Raw genomic sequence first — 16791 nt, 5'->3', positions numbered from 1 at the left:
TAGAGCCCATGCAGCTGTGGGGTTTGTTGGCAGAGGTGACTGACTGCTCTGTGCTGGGAATTCAGCAAGGAAAGAGCAAAGGCATTTCTGTTTAACAATTGGGAGGATAGTAATTACCTTTTTTCTGAACATTCAGACCATTAAAGGTCCACTTTCCAGAGGAGACTCGGTTCTGAGGCATCTCCTAAGGAATGTGGTTTCTGTGTTAATAACTCTTTCTTCTGGGAATAGTACTGGGGTACACATATGAGGGTTGGTGAAGAGATGGTGCCAGGGTGCAGCTAGGACAGTGAGATCCTCAAAGGGCACCTTGGAATACAAACCTCAGCTATGGCAACTATGGACTCTGTTGTGCTGCAGGGCAGAACTGACCTCCCCATGTCTATGTGTCTTTTCTTTGAATTCTGTTGCAGCTCCCCTCCACCCAAGCCAGCAGCATTTGAGATGTTTAAGGAGGAGTATGGAAGTGAGATCAGCCGGATCTTTACAGAAAACAAAAGCATCCTACTTGACAGGAAGAAGAGAAGAAGTACAGTAACACAGAGAATCAACTCCATCAAGCTTGAGATGGAGAGCATCAAAAAAGCTCTGGGGGATCAGCAGCAGGAGCGGTGGCAGCAGGGTAAGTGGACACTAGCCAGCAAGAACCTGACAGAAGAGGGGAGGTGCTGGTTTCAAAGCAGTTCTGGTAGTGAGACCACTGGACCACCACTGCTGCCTGCCAGGGCCAGGCTTTATGCCCCAGCTCTGCAGCTGAGCTTGTGTTTTGCTACCTGAGTCCTTCACCTGAGTCCTCCACCCTTCATCTGCACTGAATCATGCTACGCAGGCTTTACACTGGTGAGGTGAGCTGCAGTCAGGTTGATTCCTCACCCCATGCTGTGATGGACTAGGCAGCATTCTGCTGACAAAAGCAGGTCAGCACAGTGCAGAAATCCTGGGTAGCACGCCTGCCCTGACTGGTGGAAATGCGTTTCCTATAGCTCCATTTCATCAGGCCCTGGCACAGGTTGCCCCGAGAAGCTGTGGCTGCCCTGTCCCTGGCAGTGTCCAAGGCCAGTCTGGACATGGCTTGGAGCAACCTGGCCTAGTGGAAGGTGTCCCTGCCCATGGCAGAGGGTTGGAACTGGATGAGCTTTAAGGTGTCTTCCAACCCATTCCATGATTTATGAAAGTCAAAATCCCAAACTACAAGGTACTAGAGCAAAATATGGGGTAAGTGCCTTCCTACTTTGCTGTGGCAAGATGTTTGTTAGGTGCAATACACCTAGATGAGACTAGGAAGTGTGTCAAGTTACGTGCTCCCTGCAGCAGGGCTCCCAAGAGTCAATGCTGCTGCACTCTACAGAGGAGTGGAGAAGAAAAGCCTCTGGGTGAGGGAACAAATCTGAAACAAATGGCTTTAGTAACAGAGCAGTCTAGAGTGCTCTGTGAGGAAGTAGCAATGGTGTTCCTTGCATGCGGGGAGGACAGCAAAATAACTCAGTTCTGTGAAACTACACCCTTAATGGATGCCAGGCAATTGGTGGGAAATAAGAGGGAATGAGGGCCCTGACCAGTGAATGAGAGTCAGAGAGTCAGACCCAGTTTCCTCTGCTGGTTTCCATTTCTCTTCCTCTAGAGAGAATTTTATCCAAGGGGCCTTTTCCCATTGGGTCTGCAAGATGCAAAGCTCTTCTGGATAAATGACAAGCAAATCAGATCAAATCGAGGGTCTGTCTTTTCATGGCTTTTCTTGAGCCTTTGCTCTTTATGGTGACATTTACCAACTGGTGGTATATTGTGGATGCTGAAAACCACAGGAATAAGCTGATTTGAGGGTAGTAAAAACTGAGAGATGTTTATCATAGGACAGTAGCACTGGCTTAAGTGTCCCTAAAGGGCTGACCAGCCCTTTGTCACAAAAACCCTCACCATGGCTGCCCATGGGCTTTTTTGGTAGGAGGCATAAAAGCCCTCTGTGATACCCTCCAGCGGGCTGTCTTCCTGCAGAGCCTGGTCCCTTCTCTTCGTGAATCAGAGAATCCCAGAATGGATTGGGTTGGAAGAGACCTTAAAGCTCATCCAGTTCCAACCCCCTGCCACAGGCAGGGACATCTTCCACTAAGACCAGGTTGCTCCAAGCCCCGTCCAACCTGGCCTTGAACACTGCCAGGGATGGGGCAGCCACAGCTTCTCTGGGCAGCCTGTGCCAGGGCCTCACCACCCTCATGGGGAAGAACTTCTGCCTCAGATCCAATCTAAATATCCCCTCTGGCAGTTTAAAGCCATTCTCCTTTGTCTTATCCCTACAGGCTCTTATAAAAAGCCCCTCTCCAGCTTTCTTGTTGGCCTCTTAAGGTTTAAGTGCACATGCCTCAGTTGAGGGAGGAATGGTGTCTGAGAGGGTTCAGGAGTTCAGCAGAGATTTGTGCTGCACACCACTCCAGCACTGTATTTGTAGTAAGCATGTCTAAGGAAATGTCAGTTGTGTGGTTAACCTCAGTATAACTGGGTAACTACTGTGTGGTTCAAAGTATAATGACTGTTCTTCGTTCCTCTCCACCCTCATAAGAAACCTTAATTTCCTTTTCTTACCCTCCAGGAGAGTATGTTGATGAGAAAGGACACATCATAATTGATGAGAAGGAGTTTTTATTCATCGTGAAGCTGAAGGAGCTGAAGGAAGAGTACAGGTCTAGTTATGCTGAACTGCAGGACCTGAAGGCAGAAATCGAGTACTGCCAAGATCTGGTGAACAAATGCCGGAACAAACTCATCTCAGGTACTGGCTCGCCAGGGGAGTTTCCAAACAGTCTCCAGTTTGGAATCAGAATCACAGAATGGTGTGGGTTAGAAGGGACCTTCAAGCTTGACTGCATTTAGACACTGAGCTGGATGATTTCATTTAGTCGAGGTGGTGGCTAAGGAACTGCACTGGGCCAGGGCTTTAGCTTGGACTACAGATGTGTCCTCTGTACCCATATGAGATTCAGGTTCCAGTGTTGCAGCATGGGTGCCTTGGCAGGAAGCAGAGAGTGATCATTTTAGCGCATTCTTCATGAGCACCACTGTCATGGGGACAAGTCACACCTCTGCCGAGGGTGATGCATGCAGATTTCTGGTGCACTGAGCTGCAGGCCACTCCGTTTGAATCTGCTGTAACGGGATTGTAGTCCTGCTGTATTTTGGATTTATCCTGTCTGATGGAAGACAGTAGGTGTACAAATGCCAGATTCGCAAACATTTGGATGCCGTGCACATGGCAACGTTTGATTTTCTACAAACTTGCCAGAGCACAGCTTGTATCCATCAGTGCATCCCATGCTGAAAAAATGCCCGGCTTCTTCCAGGAGACAGACAGGGACAAATCATACATGTGCAGAAACTTTGCCACTGGTTTCCATTGGATCTGGGTTTGGTGTTTTTGCATGCTCCACATATCTGCTGTTTGTTCAAGCACACAGGCAGGGACTCACTCAATATCTGGGTCATCCCTGAGCGAAGAGGTCATCTCAGAGCTAAAACCAGGGGACAAAGTCAGTGCTATTGCATCATGTCCACCGTGCTGTGCAAGAGCAGGGCTCTGTGTTTAACCTTTATTTATCCTTCATGACTCCTGGCACAGAAAGCAGCTCAGTTCCTGGTGTCCCTCCTATGGAGCACAGCCCCCTTCAGGGTCTATGGGCTCTCGCACTCCATGGAGGAACATGTCAGAGTTGTGGAGCAAAGCACAGCTGCTTCACAGCAGGTGTCTGGGAAATGCCTAGTATTAATAAGGACACAATTCCTGCTGTGTGTTATCACTGGCTATTACGGGATGGAGAAAGCATTTGGAATTGAAATCTGAGCCCCAAATATGCTGACCCCTCAAAATGGCCAGCTCGGGGCAGGATGGCTCCAGGGTGCAGGAGCAGTGCCACCTTGCGGACAGCATCTTGGGCTGCAGAAGCCCAGAGGACTGTCCCCAGGGCCGGCCCCAACGATCCGGCCCCATCACAGGCAGCAGGGACAGACAGCAGTTGTCTAAGCACAGCCGATGCCAGCTAACAGTGCCCTGTCCTTTTAGACTAACTTTTCTAATAGTTAAAACCCAAGAATGCTCCATCCCTGGCGGTGTCCAAGACCGGGTTGGGCAGGGCCTTGGGTGACATGGTTTAGTGTGAGGTGTCCCTGCCCATGGCAGGGGCATTGGAACTAGGTGATCTTAAGGTCCTTTCCAACCCTAACTATTCTATGATTCTATAAGATGTGGGGGTTCTGAGGTCCCATCTGAATACTTACAAGCACTGAGTCCTATCTGACTCATGGACAGGAGCAATCTACCTGTCTCTTCCGTCATTAAACCCCCTTGCTTTGCTTTGCAGAGTTTGAGATCTGGTACAACGAGTCCTTCCTTATCCCCAAGGATATGCAGGAAGCTCTGAAGCCCGGTGGCAACATCAGACCTGGAATGATTCCCATAAACAGAGTCATGTGCTTGGTGAGTTTTCCTGGCAGCTCTGCTTATTCTCTTTGATAGCCGCACGTGGCATGGTAATGAGGGCACAACTAAGCCTGTGGGAGGAGGAGGAGGACATGGCATCTCTGCCTTTTTCCCTAAGCAGAGTGGCTGGTATTGAAATGCTATCTGCTATGATGCAGAGAGCAACTATCTGGAGATATGTCTTGCTTTCACATTAGCTTTACCATGAAGAGGCTAAAATAGGACAGAGTGATTGAAGTACCCAGTCATCTGCTGACTATCAGGAATCAGGCACGCTGCCCAGAGGTGCAAGGGGTAGTTGGGAGGGTTGTTTCCAGTTGGTACAGCTAAACTATTGTGTTTTGTATTGTGGCAACTGGTACACAGGCAGCCTTCTGTTTAGAAACCACAACTTTGGGGTGCTCAGGGTCTTCTGTCAGTTCAGTTCTTAAGCTTCTCATTTACCACACTTCTTTGCATTATCCTCCTCAGAAGTAATTCTAGGTTTTGTCCTTCATTGTTAAATGTCAGGCTCAAAACCTTCATGCTGTTTGATAGGAATGTGGTGGCAGTGCCTCCACTCAGTCTGACATGACCTACTGGAGTGAGTCCAGAGGCCACAAAGGTGCTTTGAGGCCTGGAGCACCTCTGCTATGGAGACAGGCTGAGAGAGCTGGGCTTGTTCAGCCTGGAGAAGAGAAGGCTTCAGGGACACCTCAGAGCAGCTTCCAGTACCTAAAGGGGCTGTCAAGAAAGCTGGAGAGGGGCTTTTGACAAGGGCAGGTAGGGACAGGACAAGGGGGAATGGATTTAAACTGATAGAGGGGAGATACAGATGAGATCTCAGGAACAGTAACAAGTTCTTCCCTGTGAGGGTGGTGAGGCCCTGGCACAAGGTGCCCAGAGAAGCTGTGGCTGCCCCATCCCTGGCAGTGTTCAAGGCCAGGCTGGATGGGGCTTGGAGCAACCTGGTCTGGTGGAAGATGTCCCTGCCTGTGGCAGGGGGTTGGAACTGGATGAGCTTTAAGGTCCCTTCCAACCCAAACCATTCTGGGATTCTGAGTCTATAACAAAAGAGTGAGATCCCACCCTGGCTATGAGGGAGAATCAGCCCTTTGTAGGTATAACCCATCTCCATTATTGCTGCTTAACTTCTGAAGATCGCAGAGAACAGCTACAGGGGACAGGTCATAGGTTTCTCTCTCCCAGAAGCCCATCCCCATCAGGTGCAGGGGGCACCCACAGGTGTTTGTGAAAGAGAATGAGCAGGATGTGAGCTGTGTGACCCCTTTCCTAAACGCATAGCCCCATTTCTAGCCAATGTGTAGTGGCTTTTACTTTTTAGAAGGAAAACAGAAAAGGAACTCTTGTCTTCAGGCGTCTGATTATTTTGAGTGTTAATCTCAGTGAAATGTTTTCTTCTTCCCTTCTAGAAAGATATGTGGTGCATTTCAAAGATCAGAGACAGGTTCTTCCCATCCTACTGAATTAGTTTCCCTTGAGGGTATGAGTAACAGACATAATGTGATGGAAAAAAATGGAGTTATTTTGAGTATACTTTTAAACAGAATGTTGTGATTTACAGACTGTGGAAGTTTTCAGACACAGATGCAGACCTGTATAGGAAAGAGCAAAAAACCAAACCTCAACCCTCCAGTGAGGTCAACAGGGAAACCATCTGACTGCTTGGGTCCAGGATGTCCCTCTCTGGGGAAAAGAGGATCCATCACTAGTCACTTCTGTTAACCCAAGTTACTCAGTGTGTTCAGCAATCTCCCTTAATGGCTTCCCGCCCTGGATTTCGTGTCATCACATCAATTATGATCCCAAAGATGAATGAAGCACGCCTTTTAGCAACGTTCTGCAGCTGTGTCAAGTTGCTGATGTTACAGGCAGAAATCTTCAGGGGAAGGATAAACAGTGTCCCTACTAATGTGGCTCAGTGCTGGTTTCTCTTGCTCCTTTTACCGGGCAGTTCACTGCAGCTTCCCAGGATCACTGGCCCCACTGAGGCACTGGGAGGCAACCACTCAGTTTTTCTCTGGAGGTTTGTTTCCTACTTAAAACCATTTTCCCTTTTCCAGGCCAGTTCTTCATTTGCTGTCCTAGACCGTTCCTCCAGGGTGTGAATCTTTTACTCTCAGCTAGATTCTATTTGGCCACCTGCCTTTTATCACGACAGAATTCCACTGTCGCCTTCTCGAGGCTACTCATGAATCACCACAGAAAGTGGCTTAAGCATCTGCTAGAACTATCCTCAAATATGTCATGAAAACATTATATACATGCTGATAACTCAAAATAAATGTACTTAATCCAACCCATGTTCCTATTCTGTGTGCTTACACCTCCTAGAAGGTTCCCTGGAGAAATGTGGGCATAGACATCAGCTAGCTGGGATCAGTGAGGACCACACTGAAGCTCAGACTTCCTTCACACTGCGAGATTATTGTGCAGTGGAAGGGAGACTGTCGACTGTCCTGTGGGCTGTCACAAGCAGAGCATGGCTGTGTGAAGACAGCTGGAGGAACTCCATTTGGGGCTTTACACTTCCAGATGGATTCTGGCCAAAGTCCTGCCCAAATCTGCTCACCTAAGTCATAGGAAGAGGGGACCTCCCACTTCCGAGGCTTCAGAGATACTGGTATATTGGCATTCAGTGAGGCACTTGGGATCGGTTGACCCCTATGCCTCCAGAAGTGTGTTTTTCATATGGAGTGGGGTCTGTCTGTCTCGTGGCAGGAGGAAGACGTTCAGGAGAGGTTCAAGCAGATGCAGGAGACAATGCTGCCAGCCTGCCCAGCTTCAGTCCCCTTCTACAAGGCAAGAATGAGGACTGATCAAAAGGTAATCTCAGGGGGGGCCAGTTCCATGTACCCCTGCCAATGCATGTTGGGAGAGTGATTCTGCACCTCGCTGCCAGGTGGGGTGTAGGACTCCTCCAGAAAGGATGTCATTTTGGCTGTAGCCCGTTGAAAGATGCTAGTTTGGTTTTGTAACTAAGCTCTTTGAAATGTTTTTTGGCTGATGTAAAGGCCCCATCCCATGCTGCTCTTATGCTAAAAACCAGTCTCAGCACCTCTCACTTGGAGTTCTTTCAGGGCTCGCCGTGAGATACCCGAGGCCCTGAGCTTCAAAAAGATCAGGACACTAACAGGGCTGCACATCACCATCAGTAAGGGTTTTTAAGGAACACATCTCAAAACCAGCTCTTCAGTGCTCATGAGGAGCGTTTCCCAGGGTTTCTTGTTGCCCTCCTTTGAGCCTGCTGGGATATGCCCCGGTAGGATGATGCTGGTGTGATGGGGCTTCTTTGGGCAGCTTTTTCCATCACCATTTGGAAAGACTGGGAAAGTGGTTTGGGGTTTGTTTGGGTTTTTTTTTTCAGGAAGAAGTCTTTTACAGGTGGGAATTCTGCTCTGAAAACTGAGCTCACATTGCTGATCCTTTGTTCTTTCCTGTTGCCAGCACGCGTACAGCAAAACCATGTCATCCCTAGAGCAAATGCGCAAGAAACCGGGGCTCGTCCCAGCTGCAGGGAAGAATAAAACCACGTCTTTTCTGCATGTCACATAGCAGATTTGGGCTCAGCCTGGAACCCATAAGCAACACCAGCTCGGAAGGTGCCTCATGTTCATATCCAAATAGATTTATCAACAATAAACAGTAGGAAAAACCCCCACCACCTAACTTTTGTGCAGCTAGACTGACAGTTATTGGTAATCGAACCCACTGTTTAGACAGGCAGCAAGCCAGGGGTTCAAATAGCAACGCTTGTTTATGACACCCTCCCCACCCCAGTGCAGCAGGACTAAGGCATTTTTTGCCCACTGCTTTCCGGGAAGGTGGTTCAGATTCAAGGTGAGATCATGGTGCCCAGCAACTGGAAAGCTCCAGGGGATACTGTGCTGCTTAGCCAGCCTACTGTTATCTTTGCCCATGACGCAGAGCATGCTGAAGGCCTGCTGGAAGTCGTCCTCTTCCTCAGAAGAGGTGGGAGGCTGCTTCCAGCTCGGCACATGCCAGGGGAGTTTGTGCACCAAATATCCAGCCAAAAGAATCCCATCTTCTCCTACTGCTGCCAAGAGGCAGCCATCAGCGTCAGCTCCCCTCTATGCCCATACCACAGGCTCTGAGGAGCGATACATGGATGTGGGCCCGTATATACATATATATATATATATATATGTTGTGCCAGCTGCAGGCTTGACCTAAAGTTGCTCCGGTGTTCAGCTTCTTCTTGGGTATTCCACTTCTTGTCTCTTCAAGGAATAAAAGAGTCAGCCGTGATTTTTGTGTCTACCATGAGTTTCGGGTGGCCCTTCACCACCGCAGCTGATGGGTGCAGGCTCCGGTCTGCATTCGGAACTACTGCAGGCAGGAGTCGCTCCTTTATCCCTCTGGGAGGTTGTGGAACCTCGAGAGCTTCAGAATTACCTGGGGAGCTTGAAGAATAACGCTGAAGACCCCCAAATGCAGCACCTGTGATCCGTGGCTCTTAGCAGCGTCCTGCCCAAAGCCTGGCAAATCACCAGCATTACTGGAAAAGCCACTGGCATGTGGCTTGGAGCGACTGGGTGATGCTGGCTGGGCCCCACTGAGCGATAGGACAGAGGACAAAGAGCCCCTGCTGCTAGACCTGGCACCAGCCACAGCAGGAGCATCCCTGGATTCACACATCCCAGGTCAAAGGTTTTCCACATGCTGCCTCCCCATTTACATGGAACTCTGGGAAATTAATTAATCCAAGCTGTTTGATTTCATTTGTTGCAGCTCACTCCTGTTACGGCAATGGCACCTGCTCCCCAGGAGTGCTGTGGGTAACAGCCTAGAAATGCCCTTTTGTGTCATTATCACTTTCCAAAGGCTTATCAAGCTTCTGGAAATTCAACCCAGCCTGAACTTCCCAAGCACACTCTTCCACAGAAACTGAGCTCCATCCACTCCTCTTCTGCTTCCCTGTTGTGCTTCCACGTGGATGCTGCTCCTGTCCCCGTGGGTCCCTGTGCCACTGCTGCCCATGCCATAGTCCCAAATCTGGAGAAAACAAAAGAGGAAGAAATGTCAATATTGGCTGCTGCAAGTGTAGTTTGGAGGCTCCTGTGTGAGCGGGAAGGTCCTCACACCCCGAAAGCAGGCAGGTATCCTGGGGTACTCCGGCACTGTCTCATTGAGATCTCCCCAGGCTTTGGGAAGTTGGTGGAATAAAGTGCTGCTGTCTTGCTGTGTTACTGGGGCTGTTCTAGGTGGGATCCCTGGGGTACCTGTGATGCCGGGAGAGATCTGGGGTTGTCCTGGGGTGCCAGTGATCCCTGGCTGCCAGGAATCCCAGAGTTATGGTGCCATTGTCTGGGGGTGTGGGTGATCAAGGGGTACCGGTGATCCTGGGTTGCTGGTGCCCTGGGGTATGGGATATCCTAGGGGTGCTGGTGACCCCAGATTCCTGTGGTGCCTGTGTCATGGGGCTGATCCTCATGCGCCGTGGATGACTCAGGATGCTGGTGATCCCAGTGAGATTCTGGTGTGGTCCCAGTGATCCTGGGGAGATCTCATTGATCCTGTGGCTGATCCCAGTGTAGTCCTGGTGATCCCAGGGAGATTTCAGTGATCCCATGGCTGATCCCAGTGTGGTCCCAGTGACCCCAGGGAGATCTTGGTGACAATGCGGCTAATCCCAGTGTGGTCATGGTGATTCCAGAGGTGATCCTGGTACGATCCCAAGGAGATCCCAGTGGTGCCGCGGCTGGCCCTGGTGTAGCCCTGGTAATCCTGGGTTGATCTCATTGATCCCGTGTCTGATCCCAGTGCAGTCCCAGTGATCCCAGGAAGAACTCGTTGAACCCATGGCTGAACCCAGCGCGGTCCCGGTGCTCCTGGGGAGATCTCAGTGATCCTGCAGCTGGTCCCAGTGCAGTCCTGGTGGATCCTGGCGGAGATCCCGGTGGTGCCAGGGCTGATGCCGGTGCGGTCCTGGTGATCCGGGGGATCTCGGCGCTCCCGCGCTTCTCCCGGTGTGTGGTGCGGGCCCGCTGCTCCCGGGGGAACGTCCCGGCGCCCCCGCGGCTGCTCCCGGCCCGGGCCCGTGCCCGTGCCCGCGCCGGGGGGAGCGGAGCGGAGCGGAGCGGAGCGGCGGGCAGGCAGCGGCGGCGCGGCGGCGCGGCGGGGAGGAGCCGGGCGGCCGGGGCGGACTCGGCGGCGGGCGGCGGGCAGGGCAGGGCAGGGCACGGCGCGGATGGCGGGGCCCCGCCGGCGGCCGCTGCAGCGCGGGGCCCAGCGGAGGATGTGAGGCGGCGGCGGCGGAGCCGAGCCCCCGCCGGGCTCGGAGGGCGGAGAGGGGCCTCCCCGCGGCGCGGCGCGGCCCTGCCCGGCCCGGCCCGCCCGAGGGGCCGCGCCTGCCCCCGACAGCGGCCGCCCGACCATGGGGGACTTCTACGACCCGGAGCACCCTACCCCGGAGTAAGCGCGGGCCGTGCCGGCGGCCGCCACGATCCCTCCTTGCGCCGCCGCGGCCTGAGGCCTGCGGGCCCGGGCGGGCCGGGACGAGCAGCGTCGAGCCGCGCCGAGCCAGGCCGGCCGGTCCGCGGGGAGCCGCCGGAGCCGGGAAGGGCCGCGGCACCGCCGCCGCTGCCCTTTCCCTCCCTCTGCAGTGCGCGGCGGGCGGGCGGGCCGCCGGGGTAGGCCGTGCATCCCCGGCCTTGCGTGAGCGCCGCGGCCGGGCGCCGGCGGGCGGAGGCCGGGCGGGTTGGCGGGTTGGCGGGGGTGGGGGATGTGGGTGAGGGAAGGAGCGGAGCGGCGGGCGGTGCTGGTAGCCGGGGGTGGAGTGGTGCGCTCTTGCCCAGCTCTCGCTCCCCTGCACGGGCGGCGGCGAGCCCCGGGCCCTCGGCCCGGCGGGGTGCGCGTTGCCGCTCGGCCCGCGGAGGGTGGCCGGGTGGTGAGTGCGGACGTGTCCCGGCCTCTCCGGGGCTGGGGAGGGGAGGGGGAAGGGTACGTTTCAGCACCTTTATTATTATTATTGTTATTATCGTTAATTTTCTTCCCGGCGTGCAGAGGAGTTACTGAGCCCGCTGTTTATTTTGCCCTTTGAATCCTTCTCCGACAGCTCCCGCCCGGCCCCTGCTCTGACCCCATTTTCTGACAGGAGGAAGGAGCCAGGCACAAGGGGGGGAGAGCAGCCTAATGGCCGGTGAACTGCGGTTCTCCTCTGTGCTGGGGATTTTCCCTAACCTCCCCCCCTCGACATCACGCCACGGCCACTAGCTTTATCGCTCCTTCTGAGCAAGCCATTCAGCACCCGCTGGCAGTGGTGTGGTTTCTTTCCCCACCCCTCCCTTTCCTTGTTGTTTCTGAATGGTGTTTTTACGTTTGTAGACTTCCCTGGTGAAGGATTCGGGTGCTTCGTCAACTTTACGCCAGTGGCATCCCCGGCACGTGGCCGGCCCCGGGGTGGAAGGAGGCAGACACCTGGCATGTTGCACACCTCTGTGCAGGGGTTGGGTTGGAAGCAGAGCTAAAAGCAGTGTGTTTTGAGCAAGGACGAGAGAGAGCAAACCTTTGTGAGCGAACGCTGTGGGTTCTGTCTGTGCCCACCTGGAGCAGCTGAGGGGCTGTTCCAGCTGAAAACGATGCCTGCTGCTGAGCCTCATGAAATTAGTGAGAGGCGGAGGACTTAAGTTTTCATCCAGGTTGTGTTTTGCTAGATGTGGCTTCTGCTTCCCTCCCAGCATGGGGGACCCTGCACCTGATTCACGTGAGCTTAACCCCGTCAGGGAGCGAGGTTCCATCCTGGGTGACCCTCTGGGTTCAAATGGCTCTGCTACCATCCAGAAAGTTTTAGCCTGATTTAGGTATTTCACCTTTGGAGCATGAGGACCCCGTCACCAGTGGTCTGTGGCATTCACTGTCAAACCAGGCATCAGACCGAGCTGAGCAGTTAATGTGTGGGGTATATCGTGCCGCTGCTAAAACAGTCTTGAGCGTTGCAACCCTTGGCTCTTGCAAGAAGCCAGAATGGTTTCTCTAATGACTTTTAAAAATAAATACTAATTTTTGGGGGTTTTTTTGGGGGGTGCTGGTGCTCTGGAAGCTGTCAGGAGGTGTTCACATGGTTGTAGGAGCCTTGTGTCCCAGTGTCCACCTGGAAGCGCAGCGTTTCGCTATGTCTTGAGTCACATTCACCGCTTCGTTAATGTGCGTCTTATTTAGGATGTGCTTTTCCCAGTGCATGCGCTTTTAGCTTGAGAGAAGCATTACTTGCAGTAGTGATGGTTTTCTTCAGAGGTTGGGGATGCCTCAAGGTTCATCATCTCCTTCCTTGCTCTCTAGTGTTGCGGTATGAGGCATGCGCCACAGCACGTCCCAGGAAACAGCTGGGTATTTCCAAAGTGCAGTGGGGAGCACAATTGAAAACAGACCCACGATGGCTGCAAGACGTTTGCTGCTGGTGGTGGCATTCCCCGGTCCCGTACCTGCTGTGGGGGTGTGAGGAAAAGCGATGTGTGCGATTTGGTTTTTGGAAGAGTTGCTTTTTATAGCTCGTAGCTGCTGCAAGATGTAGGGGCTCGGAGAGCGTTGGTCAGAGCCCTGTGATGCAGGCAGAGCCCAGTAAATCTTGAGGCTTATCCTTATCTTTCATGGGAATCATTCATAGAGTGGTTTGGGTTGGACAGGACCTCTAAAGGTCATCCAGTCCAACCCCTGGACAGGAACATCTCCTGCTGGCTTGCTCCAAGCCCTACTGAACCTGACCTTGAACCCTGCCAGTGATGGGGCATCATTGTTGCTGAGTTGGAGCTTCGCGCTGGCTGCAGGAGGTGGGATATGGAGTCAGGAGCTGAACGACCGGTGACTTGAATGTGTGCTGATGGCATTTACTGGAGTTTTGCTGTTAGCAAAGAGTCTCCAGCTTGGTTTAACCTGGTCGGTCTCCACGTCCCACTCATCAGCCGGTGCTCAGGTTCTTGCGAACTTCAGCATCCAGCGAAACCAGCTTACCTCGCCTCTGGGCTGATCAAATTTGGGCCAGCCTGAGCAAACAGGCTCAGAGCCGCCATGGAGCTTCTCCATGGAGCTGCCCGGTGCTGATCTGGACCTACTTAACGGATGTTTTTATGGTATCGTGGGCTACGAGGAGAAAAAACTTCGTCTCTTTGTGCTGTTACTGGAGCTGTGCTGGTGCAGCTGATACAGGCAGACCTGCGGCAAGCGAGTGCTTCCTTCAAGAAGACACCGACCTCATTCCTGGCCACACTGTTCAAGGGCAGAGGACCTTCTCAAACAACTGAGATGTCAGTGGGGTTGTTGCACAGGGCGAGATGGATTGCTTGGAGAGTCCTGAGGATTTGTTTAGCTCACGTCTGCACCCTATGATGGAGACTAAAGGTGCTGCAGCAGGTTCCTTTGCGTTCGCTATGGCTGAAATGTGTTTATCTGCTGCTTCTTCACTGTGCTGCAGGGAGACGTCCCAACCTGAATTTAGCTCCATTTTGGGGTAAGATGGCCATCCTGCATCCATGCAGGCTGGTGACAGCAGTGGGGCTTGGTGGTGCGTGTGAATGGTTTGGTGGGGTTGGGACTTGTAGTCAGTGTGTTTGAGCACCCTGTTGATTTTTGTTAATGTGACTTGATACAGATTCAGCAGTTTAAAACTTAAGGTTTTTGGCTGTGGCTGTTCCTACAGGCTTTATTTAAATGTGCATTTCAGCTGGGGAGACTCACAGGCTGCTCCGTGTTCATGTCACTTCAGGACTTGATTCTTTTTTGCTTCCTGTCAACATCTAGATTCTATTTTCTGCTCTTCTCTAGGGAAGACGATGGGTAGTGCTGGTGCCCTTGGCACAAGGTGGAAGCTCCTGGCAAGTGTGCTGTGGTTAAATACCCAAATCTAGATCCTTGAGTATGTTCTAATCCACTGGGGAGATGCTAATGGAAGGGAAAGGCTTGAAGGCTCTGTTTTACACCTGCATTTCCCTTGAACAGTCCTCCCCTTTACTAAGGAGACTAATGATGGTCCCATGAGGTGCAAAATCAAGAGTAGTAAGGGAGAGACCTGGCTCTCTCTGCCTGAGTGCACCTGAGGGTTTCTCAGCTCTATGCTTAAGCCTTAATGGCTCTGAAAAGTCAGTTTATTTGAAGAACATTCTCTTTGTACATCCAAATTTGTCTTGGTCATGGCAGGAGACTTCACCTGCTTGCCTGGCCAGCCAGTAAGTTATCAGACAGATTTCTCACTTGGGTTTATTATTTTTGATGCCGTTGTAAGAGCATTCCCAGCTGGACCTGAACTGTGGCTGATTGCTTGCAGTGGAACTGAATTCAGTGTGGTTATTGTTGGGTATCTCCAGGAAGGAGGTGCGGATGCCGTGCGGAATTGCCCCTTCCACTCTTCTGTTGCCTTTTTCCTGCTTCCTCTACAGCACATTTTCAGTACCAGTTCTCTTAAAAACAAAGCCTGAGGTCTGTAGATTTGGTCTTGGAGAAGTTGCCTTCTCCCTAGTTTTTGGTACCCAGCCCTGGGTCTTGCCACCACTGTTAGGGTTCGAAGCTTGTCCTTCTGCCCTGGATTCTTTTGCAGCTTCCATCCACTGCTCTGTCATTCCACCTTTTCCATTTGCTTGTGGTCCAGAAGGTCAGTGTGGAGCAAAGGCAGGGTAGATCTGCAGCATTTCAGAGGAAATTAAGAAAGTGAGGAAAATTAAAACTCCACACTTTGAGTTCGAGAAGTTGAGGTCCCTGTGGTTTCTGCCAACCAAAATGCCTGGAAGTAGGAAAATGGTGTGTTTGTCCGGGAGCTGGCTGGGTGTGAGCCTGCTAGGAATACTTTTCTCCTCTGATTTTCAGCTTTTTAGGTCTGCATATGGGCAGTGCTTCTCTATAGTTTAGTAATTAAAGATGTGATGATGTGCGTGAATGGGCTGGGGAAAGTTGTGGCCTCGGGATGCCTCAGTGGGAAGGCGTGCTCGATTAGCTGGGTTTCTCAAAAATGAGGGAATTTAGCACCTGTAGGCTACCCAGGGAATATATTTTGAGCTCTGAGTCGTTCCATGTACCTTTAGTCACCAGACACATGCTCAGGTAATTACACACTCCAGCAAGAGCAGCTAATATATGAACTCAGCTCTCCTAAATACTACGGTCCCGTGATCACAGGGAAAAGAGACGGAGAAATCTCTGTTTTTTAAAAGCTTTTCAATGGTTCTCTGGGTGTAATTGTTTCTATTTTTCCTTCTGTAATTTAATATTTTCCTTGCAATGCCTGAAAGTGGGCTTCAAGTGGGTAGGTGACAGCCTTCCTTCGACGTCCTGCAGCAGAGAGCTGTTGACGTAATTCTAAATATAATTTGTTTGTGTGTATATTTAGACAGCGAGAGAGGACTTATAAACACCTATTTTTAATAGAAACACGAAGAAAAGTTAATGTTTGACATATGTATGTGCCCTTAGTCACAATCAGTACACTGGCCGCACTTGATTGTTTAGGTGATTTAGATTTATTAATGAGCTGAGCCGTGCTGTGCATGTGGAGCCATGCAGGCTGCTTTGGTGTGGCTTCCTTGGTGCTGTGGGAAGTGGTTAGGAGCTGAAATGCTGCACTCCAGAGGCTGAAAAAGATTGTTTTTGTTTTTTTTCCTGACTTTTTTCCTGACTTTTCCCATCATTTTTTGTTTTGTGAACTTCCGTAATGCTCCATCCCTGCAACTGCCCCTCTCCAGCGAGCTTCTGCCCTTAGAATCCATCCCAGATGGGTGATATGACCTGCAATTCAAGACAAGTGCAGTCCAGGAGTCAAAATTTAACCAGAACGATCGATGTGGGAGGTTGAGGGGTCAGACCAGGTGTGGGGAGGGAGCTGGAGCAGGAGCAATGTTTAATGTGAAGCACCATTTTCAGGCTCAAATGTGGCTTTACCCATCGTTGCTCAAAGACTTTGGAATTTCCGCAATATCACATTGAAGCTGCATTATTACCTTCTTATTTGAAATGCATTAGCGGAGGTCTGCAGCTACACATTAGAAGTGTGTCATTGTGGGTTAGCAGATAACAATTATTATTAACATTTTGCAGCCTTCTGCTACAAAGTTTGATGCTACAAAACATCAGACATGAATTTATTCCACATAGATATCCAACAGAGAAAACTTTGGAGTCTGGTACTTGGATTTTTCTTGCACAGCCACTTCCCAACTTGCACTTTTGTTGCAAATTTCTGGTGTAAAGAGGGATGAAGGGGGTTGAATTTATCTGCTCCTACACTAGTTTCCCTGCCTGGCATCACCTTGTGTTCAGCATTGCCACAGCAACCGGCCGCGATGCTGCAGAGCGATAGCGGGGTGCAGGTTTTCAACTCCTTA

General features: G+C 51.5%; 2 protein-coding genes across 9 annotated transcripts in view; both read left to right on the top strand.

The window, feature by feature from the left end:
• KIF9 (kinesin family member 9) overlaps window positions 1–8134 on the top strand; it is a 31807-nt gene extending 23673 nt beyond the window's left edge. For 3 of the 4 annotated variants that reach the window (XM_065666996.1, XM_065666997.1, XM_065666999.1), the window contains 5 exons: window positions 414–622; window positions 2585–2764; window positions 4347–4462; window positions 7187–7291; window positions 7913–8134. In XM_065666996.1, the coding sequence (XP_065523068.1) occupies window positions 414–622; window positions 2585–2764; window positions 4347–4462; window positions 7187–7291; window positions 7913–8020 (718 nt within the window). In that variant the 3' untranslated portion in view covers window positions 8021–8134. Of the gene's footprint in view, window positions 1–413; window positions 623–2584; window positions 2765–4346; window positions 4463–6528; window positions 6850–7186; window positions 7292–7912 lie in introns of those variants that run through there. The other variant, XM_065666998.1, reaches the window with a different exon arrangement.
• Window positions 8135–10649: 2515 nt separating this feature from the next.
• The window catches only part of SETD2 (SET domain containing 2, histone lysine methyltransferase), a 63823-nt gene continuing 57681 nt past the window's right edge, over window positions 10650–16791 (top strand). For 4 of the 5 annotated variants that reach the window (XR_010610007.1, XR_010610008.1, XM_065666993.1 and 1 more), the window contains exon 1: window positions 13741–13931. Coding sequence is in view for 3 of the 5 variants with exons in the window: in XM_065666993.1 (XP_065523065.1) it covers window positions 13756–13931 (176 nt within the window). In the remaining 2 variants the exon portion in view is untranslated. Of the gene's footprint in view, window positions 10901–13740; window positions 13932–16791 lie in introns of those variants that run through there. The other variant, XM_065666995.1, reaches the window with a different exon arrangement.

The sequence above is a fragment of the Lathamus discolor genome, chromosome 2 (assembly GCF_037157495.1).
Source record: "Lathamus discolor isolate bLatDis1 chromosome 2, bLatDis1.hap1, whole genome shotgun sequence".
NCBI lineage: Eukaryota > Metazoa > Chordata > Aves > Psittaciformes > Psittacidae > Lathamus > Lathamus discolor.
Note: the sequence above shows the minus strand (reverse complement) of the source record. Positions and strands in the feature narration are given on the sequence as shown.